Raw genomic sequence first — 13,141 nt, forward strand, 5'->3', positions numbered from 1 at the left:
CTCATACATATATGCCATTGCATGATAGAAGATGCAGAGAGGACCACCACTATAACTAGAATTATGCTAAGTGCCTAGTAGATAAAATAAGTGGAGTTGTGTGCTTTAAGACTGTACTATAATGTATCCAGATGAAGCTAGTAGTGTTGCTTCAGTTGTATACAGACATAGGACAATAACATAGTTAAACAAGCTTCTCACCATCTATCCCACTCCTGAGCACTAGAAGTTACTGATCCCAACTATATAATCCTGCCGGTATATGGTTAAATCTCTCCTCAGCCAGTGTTTGCGAAAATCCTTTGTTACAGACTATCCTTTTTTGAATATAGACAGCCAATCATTTCCTTCTGACATACTGGACTACGTAGACTTAGAGCTTATGGTATCTATTTACTGTCCATTGTACTGCCAAATGTATTCTTTAAAGAAAAAAATAATAATCAAGATCTCGCCAAGTGGACAATCTGCAGGTGCAGATGTTGATATAATTGCTGGATTTCTGTATATTTTTTTATTTTATTTGTAAATATAGTAGTAGTTAAAGCCAGAAGAACCTTCTTTATGACTTTTTAAAGCTATCAGTACAGTACTAATAGTATGTGGCATTTAAAAAAGAACAATTTTCATTGGATTTGATGTGTTGAATAATTTGAGTTTCTTACTCTGACCTTTGAACTCCAATGGTTTTTACTAAGGTTTCACATGATGCTGTTTCATCTATTTCCAGCAATGGGATGGAGATCTTGTTGACCTGTAACAGAGAATTAATTTCTCTTACTATGTGAGGTATTTTTTCATCTCATTTTCACAAGGCAGGTCATTGCTAGGTAGGAGAATTGTGCAGACAGAGACAGAGATTTAAACAGCTCTCCGTCTCACAGGTTATTATCACCTCTATGTTTAGGGGGATCTGATCTCTGAGAGTACCAGTACTGAATCTTTGATTCTGAAGTATATGAAGCTTTCTAAGAATGTGGTTTCTTCTCTTCTACACATCACCATTACAAGAACAATCTGTTCCACAAAGTTTTCAACTTCTACAAAGCAACAAAAGGAGTCCGCTGGCAGGTGTACAGTTAGTGGAGGTATCAACATTTTCTGTCTAAAGCTCAAGGTGAGGTCAAACCTCTCTTCAGTAAAAGAAAGGATATAGATCACTAGCATTGTGTATCACAGGACAGATTACTTTGGTTCATTTTTTAGGTAGCTCACTTTTGGGAAATACACATGGACAGGAGGATAAAAGGCACCAATGTATAGATAGGAGTCCAGATACAAGCTGGTGATCTAGAGCTTGTCATGAGACTGAGCACAGGTTGGTAAGTGTCAAAACAGGAAGAGATGTCAGATATCTGATCAAGCTCATTAAGTGGATCCTAGAACACAGCAAGAGGACCCCTATCTAGGACAAAACATTTACAGAAAAATAGTAACCAAAGGAGAGAAATAGCACATAAATACCTTGCATAGCAAATTCAGAGTGTTCAGAGCATTAAGCTAGATCAGCCATGGAAGTTCTCAGCGAATCAGGGAGAAAACAACAAGTCTAGAGAACCATAGTTATTCTAGGCAGGTATTGTATAATTAACAAGCAAATAGTAGGACTGGTCATACAGGATTTAGATTGCTTAGCCAAATAATTAGTTTATAAGATGATCACATTGAGAAGTCAGGACTCAAGTCCCATTGGTGTCTTAGCAGGAAAAAAAATGCAGAGGAGAGGGCCAGTGCTAGCAAATTACATTCAATGGCACACACACCTTTTAATCATTTTATTATTATTAGCATTGTTATTATTTTTAGTATTACTATTATTTATTCTTTAACATTTGGAGCAACATTAACTGTCCTTTCTATGGAATTAGACAATGGTTCCCTGAAAGCTCAGATCTGTGATAGCTTTCAATGTTCATTCTTCCATGAGATTTAATTTATGTTTAAGAAACTGCTGCTTGTTACTTTACCTACAAATGAACATATCAGGATAAGGTTGTGTTAAAGTAAATGATTTGCCTAATATGCTTGTCAATAAGCTGCATAGATTAAAAAAAAATAATGGAATACCATCTCTGTATGATGGTGGGAATTTTGAAACTACTAACTAAACATTAAGATAAAATGAGTGTCCCTGAGTAGGTCCCCGTTTGTGACAGAACTTTAATTTGCACAGATAACATACAGTGACGTGCAGTCACAGGAGGCAGGTGAGGCAGTGCCTCCCCTGGCCAATGTATGTAATAACAGCCTTTTTTTCAAAATAAAAAAATAAAAAAATTAGAACTTTTTTTTTTTATATATATATTTTTTTACCCCCCCTACCCCCCCACCCCTCCACCAAAATCAGGATTGTGTTTGTGTGTACTCAACACACTGTAAATTAATTATTAACTTATAAAACGTAATACATCAATACATTCATATATTGCACAAGACAAGGCCAGCCAGCTATCCTTGCATTGCGCAATATGAATGTATTGACTACTGTGGAAGTGTATGGGACGCTGAGAGACTGCCACCAAGAGGAGAAAAGGTGCTAATGCAGTGCTTTCCAATGCGCCCCATACGCTTCCACTGGAGGCTTGACTGTGAAAGCCTCCGTCCGGACTCAGCCCTGGCCGCCTCTCAGAGTCTCACTCTCAGCCAATCAGATTCAGAATTCAGAACTCGTCTGAATCTCTCTGGGGCTGGCTGTCTCTGAGTGCCGGGCGGGAAGGAAATAGAATCCTTCCGGGTGTCACGTGCGGTCACGTGTCAGAGCAGCTCAACTCAGACTAGAGATGGAGTCAGACGTGTCCACCGTGACTGCAGTCTGCAGCAGCCCTGAGCCAGCCACGCACGGCCACCGGGTCCATCGCACTCGCAGTGTGCACTCAGTTTTAGGTTGTCAGCTCAGCAGGAGTGAGACCGGCGAGGACATGAGACGTCAACTTCAGTGATGACCAGGTTAGTGATGAGAGGCTGAGCTGCTGCAGCTGCCATGCTGTACTTCCACCTGGGGCCCGGCAATGCAATCCAGCATGACCCAGAACACCAGCCGTTAAAATGAAGAGGTGACAGGGAGCTGTATAAAGAGGTTTGCTGCATATTAAGTATAAAAAAAGAGATAACAGAAAAGTTGGGTAATTGGGAAGTAGGGTCTGTATAAACATGTTACCTGCATAATGAGTAGTGTACAATGAATAGGTGAGAGGGGTAGGGTGCTGTTGAGTGTAGAGAGGTTTACTAGTACAGTGGCAGTGCGGTTGTATATAGAGGTTTTCTGCTACAATAAACAGGTGAAAGGGGTATTGGGGCTGTATAATGAGTTTTTCTCAAAGTACAGTGGTAGTGGGGCTATATAGAGAGGTTTTCTGCATAAAAAGTATACAATGAGCGGGTAAGAGGGGTAGTGGGGCTGTAGTATAAAAAGGTTTTTTTTTGCATAGTAAGTACAATGAGCAGGTAAGTTGGGTAGTGGGTGCATATTAAATACTATGAACAGGTGAGAGGAATAGGGGGCTGTATAAAGAGGTTGTCTGCATATTAAGTACAATGAACAGGTGAGAGGGGTAAATGACTGTATAATAAGGTTTTGTGCATATGAAATACTATGAAGAGTTGAGAGGGGTAGGGGGGGCTATATAAAGAGGTTAAGTGAACAGATGAGAGGAGTAAAGGACTGTATAAAGAGGTTTTGTGCATATGAAATACTATGAACATTTATCTGCATACTGTTCTTTAGAAGTGAGTTATGCTTGGTGATCTATTCAGGGCTCTGTCAGTTTCCTTATTTTTAGTGTAAGCAAACTGTTCCAGCATTTTTGTTTATAGTTATCAGTGACCCTGTTTGAGGTGATATTACTAAGATGTGTGTTGTTATTACTGTACAGCATCTCCCATAATGCTGAAACTGACTGTAATTGTTGTTAGTGGTTTGACCTGGCTGGTATCATGTAACATAATTCTTACAAATGGAATTTGACCATAAAAGCTGAAGAAAACTGCTCCATGTGCTGATCTTATATCTAAACAGTGGGCAATTGGATTTAGCATTAGTAGCCCCTAAATAACTGTCTGAGAGATGTGATGTGATGTCATTATGAAAAACATGACTATTGCCAAGTCATTTTTTTGTTCTCCAGCAGCCATGGGATTAATAGAAATAAAGGGAGAGCCGGGCAGGCTTATTGAGAAAATATGGCTACTGGAGTACAGCTGTGTATCAAGGGTGGTGGTGATTATACTGCACAGTCATCACCTCTTGGGCTGAGGGCTCATGTCATGACCAAGTTCATATTTAATAAGAGTGCCTAGAAGATTGCTCTTTTTTTGGTATGCCTTCCAAATATCTGCCTGCCTTGTAATAGCCATAGTATTTTTTTATTTAATTAGCAAGAAAACAAATAGCTAAGTTGACAATAAATATTTACAGGGGATTCTCAAAGGGACTTGAGAATCCCCTGTAACTATTTATTGTCAAGCTATTTGTTTTTCTTGCTAATTAAATAAAAAAATACTATGGATATTACAAGGCAGGCAGAGATTTGGAAGGCATACCAAAAAAAGAGCAATCCTCTAGGCACTCTGTCTTATTAAATATGAACTTGGTCATATTTTCTCAATAAGCCTGCCCGGGCTCTCCCTTTATTTCTAGTAATCCCATGGCTGCTGGAGAACAAAAAATGACTTGCATAGTCATGTTTTTCATAATGACATCACATCAATACTTTAATATGAGACAGTTATTTAGGGGCTGGTGTTCTTTCTGGGTCATGCTGTACTTCCCCCCCCCCCCGAGGCCCGGCAATCCAGTAAAATAATAGAAACAAGGGGTTGACATGAAATATAAACTATTAAAATTATGTTTCCTCCATTTCAGTGTGTTCATAATGTGATCCATTTTACCTGATGGATTGGATTAAAATGGAAATGGCTGTTTTTTTCTGTTGAAACCACAACCTGTACTTCAAAATTCCAAAATGCACATTTCTATTTTACTTTTATTATTATGTACTGCATTATTTTGGTATCCTTTGTTGAAGAGCATACCTAAGTGGGATGTGCATGTGTGTTTCTTGAGCACCGTATTGCAGCAGCTGTGTTGGCAGTATTGATAATTTGTATGGTAAATTATTTCTATTTTTACAATACAGTAGTGAGAGTAGAGAAGAGATTGTGTAGCATTCTAATTGCTTAGTAACTGGTACTGTGCCACAGAATTGTGTGAGTGGTTATGTGAGCGTGTGTGTGTGTGTGTGTCAGTGAGCATGAGCACAGTGAGTATGTGTGCTTTATTCTCCAGGTAATCAACACATTTCAGATAAACTAGTGCTTTAGTTTCTCAACCATGGTCCTCAAGTACCCTCAACAGGCCAGGTTTTCATTAAAGCTGAACCAGTGCACAGGTGAAGTAATCAGCTGATCAGTAACACAGTGGTTACTAACTTGCTCTCACCCATCAGCTGATTACTTCACCTGTGCACTGGTTCAGCTATAATTAAAACCTGCCCTGTTGGGGGTACTTGCGGCCCGCGGTATATGTGTTTCTTCGGCGTATCGTATCTAGTGCCTCACCAGCCTCTAACTTCACTGCACCTCACTGATAACATATCAAACAAATGTAATTAAAAAAATGAAACAGAACAATAAGTATTACTAGCACATTCATATCCCAGTATTGTGGAAGTTAGAATAATGTGAGTTAGACATCTGTCCACCTTCAGTACTACCTCACAACTACACACTCAACTTTGCTTGACAATTTTACTGTGGGAATGGGGTGGAGCTCATTATTATTATAGTGGCGAATTTGACATGAAATAGCTTACTATGAACAGTCACTTTAAATGTGTTACAACTGAGTAATTGTATGCAAGATAAAATGAATCTGGTAAATGTATTATAAATTCATTGCTATATGCAACACATTTTTGTGTTAAAAAGACAGCAATTTCAAAGCTAAAGTTATTTTAAGGACTGTTGAGTACAGATTCTGCGTTTACATGTCGTCAGTGTTTACAGTTCAGGAAAGGCTTGATTTATTTGAAAGTAACGGGAGGATGTCTGTTTTTAATCATTTAAACTCCATTTTTTTCTCTTAAGGTCTTCCTGTGTTTTCAAAGAGTTGCTGCTGAGATCCTTGGAATCAAATTAAACAAGGCAGAAGTCGAACAGTCCCAGGTGATATTTCTGTTTAATTCCATGGTTTACTTTTTTTTTTTTGCTGTACAGTACAAGCTACAAATCTCATGCTAGTGTTGTTGAACATGTAAACAGTCCTATTTCATTCTTTTAATTGATTTCTGAATGTGATTCTGTAGAGCAAAGGTTTGTCACTCTGTATGGATCAAGATGATATACAGAAGTGGCATTGTTTCACATTTTTCTTTCAATTAACATTTTAAAATCATTGGTCTTGGCCCCCCATGGTTATACTTTCCAGTAAACAACCCTCCAACTAGGGGTGTGTACAGAACTGCCCACTCCCCCTATATAAAAGTAGCCTCAAGCACAACCCCTTCCTCTTCCTAGTTCTGTCCCTCCACAAGGTAGAGATAGCTGGGAAACTCTTCCCAAGCTGTGTTTCTGAGAATGTCCCTTTTTGGCTGTAAATTACGCCACCAGGGCATTTTGCCTGTTATTCTTTGATCAGCATCTATGCACCCAATATATCTTTGTGTCTGGCCACTTGTTTGGTCTGCAGTGGCATGCTTCTCCATCCATATTTGCTGCCATCTATTGTGATGTAATGTGTGGTGTTGCTGGGGTCTAGTCTGAGTGCCGCTCTAAATGTATGCTTTGAATTTAGCCTTGATGTTGGTCTTTTTTGTTGAGCTAAAAGCTATACTATGCTATAAAATAGTCTTTCTTTCATGTAATTAGCAAGAGTCCATGAGCTAGTGACGTATGGGATATACATTCCTACCAGGAGGGGCAAAGTTTCCCAAACCTTAAAATGCCTATAAATACACCCCTCACCACACCCACAATACAGTTTTACAAACTTTGCCTGCTATGGAGGTGGTGAAGTAAGTTTGTGCTAGATTCTACGTTGATATGCGCTCCGCAGCAGGTTGGAGCCCGGTTTCCTCTCAGCGTGCAGTGAATGTCAGAGGGATGTGAGGAGAGTATTGCCTGTTTGAATTCAATGATCTCCTTCTACGGGGTCTATTTCATAGGTTCTCTGTTATCGGTCGTAGAGATTCATCTCTTACCTCCCTTTTCAGATCGACGATATACTCTTATAAATATACCATTACCTCTGCTGATTTTCGTTTCAGTACTGGTTTGGCTTTCTACAAACATGTAGATGAGTGTCCTGGGGTAAGTAGGTCTTATTTTCTGTGACACTCTAAGCTATGGTTGGGCACTTTTTTAATAAAGTTCTAAATATATGTATTCAAACATTTATTTGCCTTGACTCAGGATGTTCAGCATTCCTTATTTTCAGACAGTCAGTTTCATATTTGGGATAATGCACTTGAATCAAATATTTCTCCTGTTAAGTGTAGTCAGTCCACGGGTCATCATTACTTATGGGATATTAACTCCTCCCCAACAGGAAGTGCAAGAGGATCACCCAAGCAGAGCTGCTATATAGCTCCTCCCCTCTACGTCACACCCAGTCATTCTCTTGCACCCAACTAATAGATAGGATGTGTGAGAGGACTGTGGTGATTAAACTTAGTTTTTTATATCTTCAATCAAAAGTTTGTTATTTTAAACGGCACCGGAGTGTGTTGTTTCCTTCTCAGGCAGAATTTGAAGAAGAATCTACCTGAGTTTTTGTGTATGATCTTAGCGGACGTAACTAAGATCCGTTTGCTGTTCTCGGCCATTCTGAGGAGTAAGGTAACTTCAGATCAGGGGACAGCGGGCAGGTTCACCTGCAAAGAGGTATGTTGCAGTATATTATTTTCTAAGGAATGGAATTGACTGAGAAAATACTGCTAATACCGATATAATGTAAGTACAGCCTTAAATGCAGTAGTAGCAACTGGTATCAGGCTGATATGTATATATGTTTACACTTAAGTATTTCTGGGGAATGGCACTTCACTGGGAAAATACTGTATGCATATAACTTTTAGCCTAACTTGCAGTGTGAGCGACTAGCAGCAGGCTTTTTAATGACATTTCATATATTAGATTTTAAACGTTTACTGGCATGTTAAATCGTTTAATTATCTGAGGTACTTGGTGAAAATTGTTTTGGGCTTTATTTTCCACATGGCTGTCGTTTGTTTTAAATTAAAACAGTTTACTGAGCTTCCCTCACTGTTGTAGTGTGAGTGGGAGGGGCCTATTTTGGCGCTTTTACTACGCATCAGAAATTCAGTCACAGTCTGTCTTTTTTCCCTGCATGATCCAGGACGTCTCTACAGAGCTCAGGGGTCTTCAAAACTAGTTTTGTGGGAGGTAATCTCTCACAGCAGACCTGTGAGACTGTGCTTGACTGTGATAAAAACGCTTATATTTTCAATTGTTATACGTTTTTTTCTGATATTAAGGGTTAATCATCCATTGCTAATGAGTACAATCCTTTGCTAAATTTGGTTTCTATAACTAATCCGGTTCATTGTTATTCAACTGTGACAGTTTTTGTGTGCTTCTTAAAGGCACAGTAACGTTTTTACATATTGCTTGTAAATTTAGTTGAAAAGTATTTCCAAGCTTGCTAGTTTAATTGCTAGTTTGTTTAAACATGTCTGACACAGAGGAATCTCTTTGTGCAATATGTTCAAAAGCCAAGGTGGAGCCCAATAGAAATTTATGTACTAATTGCATTGATGCTACTTTAAATAAAAGTCAATCTGTACATGTTAAGCAACATTCACCAGACAATGAGGGGGAAGTTATGCCGACTAACTTGCCTCACGTGTCAGTACCTGCATCTCCCGCTCAGGAGGTGCGTGATATTGTAACGCCAAGTACATCAGGGCGGCCATTACAGATCACTCTACAAGACATGGCTAATGTTATGACTGAAGTTTTGTCTAAATTGCCAGAACTTAGAGGTAAACGAGATCACTCTTGGATGAGAACAGAGTATACTGATAATGCTAGGGCCATGTCTGATACTGCGTCACAATTTGCAGAGCATGAGGACGGAGAGCTTCATTCTGCGGGTGACGGATCTGATCCAAATAAGCTGGATTCAGACATTTCAAATTTTAAGTTTAAGCTGGAAAACCTCCGTGTATTACTAGGGGAGGTGTTAGCGGCTCTGAATGATTGTAACACAGTTGCAATCCCAGAGAAAATGTGTAGGTTGGATAAATATTTTGCGGTACCGACGAGTACTGACGTTTTTCCTATACCTAAGAGACTTACTGAAATTATTACTAAGGAGTGGGATAGACCCGGTGTGCCTTTCTCACCCCCTCCTATATTCAGAAAAATGTTTCCAATAGACGCCACCACACAGGACTTATGGCAAACGGTCCCTAAGGTGGAGGGAGCAGTTTCTACTTTAGCTAAGCGTACCACTATCCCGGTGGAGGATAGCTGTGCCTTTTCAGATCCAATGGATAAAAAGTTAGAGGGTTACCTTAAGAAAATGTTTGTTCAACAAGGTTTTATATTACAACCCCTTGCATGCATTGCGCCTGTCACGGCTGCGGCAGCATTTTGGTTTGAGTCTCTGGAAGAGACCCTTGACTCAGCGACATTAGATGAGATTTCACACAAGCTTAAAACCCTTAAGCTAGCTAATTCATTTATTTCTGATGCCGTAGTACATTTAACTAAACTTACGGCTAAGAATTCCGGATTCGCCATTCAGGCACGCAGAGCGCTGTGGCTAAAATCCTGGTCAGCTGATGTAACTTCTAAATCGAAATTACTTAACATACCTTTCAAGGGGCAGACTTTATTCGGGCCCGGTTTGAAAGAAATTATTGCTGATATTACGGGAGGTAAAGGCCATGCCCTGCCTCAAGACAGAGCCAAACCCAGGGCTAGACAGTCTAATTTTCGTGCCTTTCGTAACTTCAAGGCAGGAGCAGCTTCAACTTCCTCTGCTCCAAAACAGGAAGGAGCTGTTGCTCGCTACAGACAAGGCTGGAAACCTAACCAGGCCTGGAACAAGGGCAAGCAGGCCAGAAAACCTGCTGCTGCCCCTAAGACAGCATGAAGTGAGGGCCCCCGATCCGGAAACGGATCTAGTGGGGGGCAGACTCTCTCTCTTCGCCCAGGCTTGGGCAAGAGATGTCCAGGATCCCTGGGCGTTGGAGATCATATCTCAGGGATATCTTCTGGACTTCAAAGCTTCTCCTCCACAAGGGAGATTTCACCTTTCAAGGTTGTCAACAAACCAGATAAAGAAAGAGGCGTTTCTACGCTGTGTACAAGACCTTTTACTAATGGGAGTGATCCACCCAGTTCCGCGGTCGGAACACGGACAAGGGTTTTACTCAAATCTGTTTGTGGTTCCCAAAAAAGAGGGAACCTTCAGACCAATATTGGATTTAAAGATCCTAAACAAATTCCTAAGAGTTCCATCGTTCAAGATGGAAACTATTCGGACAATCTTACCCATGATCCAAAGAGGTCAGTACATGACCACAGTGGATTTAAAGGATGCTTACCTTCACATACCGATTCACAAAGAACATTACCGGTATCTAAGGTTTGCCTTCCTAGACAGGTATTACCAGTTTGTAGCTCTTCCCTTCGGGTTGGCTACGGCTCCAAGAATCTTTACAAAGGTTCTGGGCTCTCTTCTGGCGGTACTAAGACCGCGAGGAATTTCGGTAGCTCTGTACCTAGACGACATTCTGATACAAGCGTCAAGCTTTCAAACTGCCAAGTCTCATACAGAGTTAGTACTGGCATTACTAAGGTCGCATGGGTGGAAAGTGAACGAGGAGAAGAGTTCTCTCTTACCACTCACAAGAGTTCCCTTCTTGGGGACTCTTATAGATTCTGTAGAAATGAAAATTTACCTGACAGAGGACAGGTTAACAAAGCTTCTAAATGCTTGCCGTGCCCTTCATTCCATTCAACACCCGTCAGTGGCTCAATGCATGGAGGTAATCGGCTTAATGGTAGCGGCAATGGACATAGTTCCTTTTGCACGCCTGCACCTCAGACCGCTGCAATTGTGCATGCTAAGTCAGTGGAATGGGGATTACTCAGATTTGTCCCCTACGCTGAATCTGGATCAAGAGACCAGAGATTCTCTTCTATGGTGGCTTTCTCGGCCACATCTGTCCAGGGGGATGCCCTTCAGCAGGCCAGACTGGACAATTGTAACTACAGACGCCAGCCTACTAGGTTGGGGCGCTGTCTGGAATTCCCTGAAGGCTCAGGGATCATGGACTCAAGAGGAGAGTCTCCTTCCAATAAACATTCTGGAATTGAGAGCAGTTCTCAATGCCCTTCTGGCTTGGCCTCAGTTAGCAACTCTGAGGTTCATCAGGTTTCAGTCGGACAACATCACGACTGTGGCTTACATCAACCATCAGGGAGGGACAAGAAGTTCCTTAGCGATGATGGAAGTATCAAAGATAATTCGCTGGGCAGAGTCTCACTCTTGCCACCTGTCAGCGATCCACATCCCAGGAGTGGAGAACTGGGAGGCGGATTTCCTACGTCGCCAGACTTTTCATCCGGGGGAGTGGGAACTTCATCCGGAGGTCTTTGCCCAAATACTTTGACGTTGGGACAAACCAGATATGGATCTCATGGCATCTCGCCGGAACGCCAAGCTTCCTCATTATGGGTCCAGGTCCAGGGACCCGGGAGCGGTCCTAATAGATGCCTTGACAGCACCTTGGACCTTCAGGATGGCTTATGTGTTTCCACCCTTCCCGATGCTTCCTCGTTTGATTGCCAGGATCAAACAGGAGAAAGCATCAGTGATTCTAATAGCGTCTGCGTGGCCACGCAGGACCTGGTATGCAGATCTAGTGGACATGTCATCCTGTCCACCTTGGTCTCTGCCTCTGAGACAGGACCTTCTAATTCAGGGTCCTTTCGAACATCAAAATCTAATTTCTCTGAAGCTGACTGCATGGAAATTGAACGCTTAATTTTATCAAAGCGTGGATTTTCGGAGCCAGTAATTGATACCTTAATACAGGCTAGGAAACCTGTTACCAGGAAAATTTACCATAAGATATGGCTTAAATACTTACACTGGTGCGAATCCAAGGGTTACTCATGGAGTAAGGTTAGGATTCCTAGGATATTGTCTTTTCTACAAGAAGGTTTAGAAAAGGGTTTATCTGCAAGTTCTTTAAAGGGACAGATCTCAGCTCTGTCCATCCTTCTACACAAACGTCTGTCAGAAGTTCCAGACGTTCAGGCTTTTTGTCAGGCTTTGGCTAGAATTAAGCCTGTGTTTAAGACTGTAGCTCCACCGTGGAGCTTAAACTTAGTTCTTAACGTTTTGCAGGGTGTTCCGTTTGAACCCCTTCATTCCATTGATATCAAGCTATTATCTTGGAAGTTCTGTTTTTAATGGCTATTTCCTCGGCTCGTAGAGTCTCTGAGTTATCAGCCTTACATTGTGATTCTCCGTATCTGATTTTTCATTCAGATAAGGTAGTTCTGCGTACTAAACCTGGGTTCTTACCTAAGGTTGTCACTAACAAGAATATCAATCAAGAGATTGTTGTTCCATCATTGTGTCCTAACCCTTCTTCAAAGAAGGAACGACTTCTGCACAATCTAGATGTAGTCCGTGCCCTGAAATTTTATTTACAGGCAACTAAAGATTTTCGCCAAACTTCTTCCCTGTTTGTCGTTTATTCTGGACAGAGGAGAGGTCAAAAAGCATCTGCTACCTCTCTATCCTTTTGGCTTCGTAGCATAATACGCTTAGCTTATGAGACTGCTGGACAGCAACCTCCTGAAAGGATTACAGCTCATTCTACTAGAGCTGTGGCTTCCACTTGGACCTTTAAGAATGAGGCCTCTGTTGAACAGATTTGCAAGGCTGCAACTTGGTCTTCTCTTCATACTTTTTCCAAATTTTCCAAATTTGACACTTTTGCTTCTTCGGAGGCTGTTTTTGGGAGAAAGGTTCTTCAGACAGTGGTTCCTTCCGTATAGAGATCCTGCCTGTCCCTCCCGTCATCCGTGTACTTAGCTTTGGTATTGGTATCCCATAAGTAATGATGACCCGTGGACTGACTACACTTAACAGGAGAAA

The 13,141-nt window shown here is 41.2% G+C and overlaps 1 protein-coding gene across 2 annotated transcripts in view; it reads left to right on the top strand.

Moving 5' to 3' along the window:
- RAB28 (RAB28, member RAS oncogene family) overlaps positions 1-13,141 on the top strand; it is a 751,991-nt gene that overhangs the window by 642,621 nt on the left and 96,229 nt on the right. For both annotated transcript variants that reach the window (XM_053704135.1, XM_053704136.1), the window contains exon 6: positions 6,085-6,162. In XM_053704135.1, the coding sequence (XP_053560110.1) occupies positions 6,085-6,162 (78 nt within the window). The remainder of the gene's footprint in view (positions 1-6,084; positions 6,163-13,141) is intronic.

The sequence above is a fragment of the Bombina bombina genome, chromosome 2, assembly GCF_027579735.1.
Source record: "Bombina bombina isolate aBomBom1 chromosome 2, aBomBom1.pri, whole genome shotgun sequence".
NCBI classification, from domain to species: domain Eukaryota; kingdom Metazoa; phylum Chordata; class Amphibia; order Anura; family Bombinatoridae; genus Bombina; species Bombina bombina.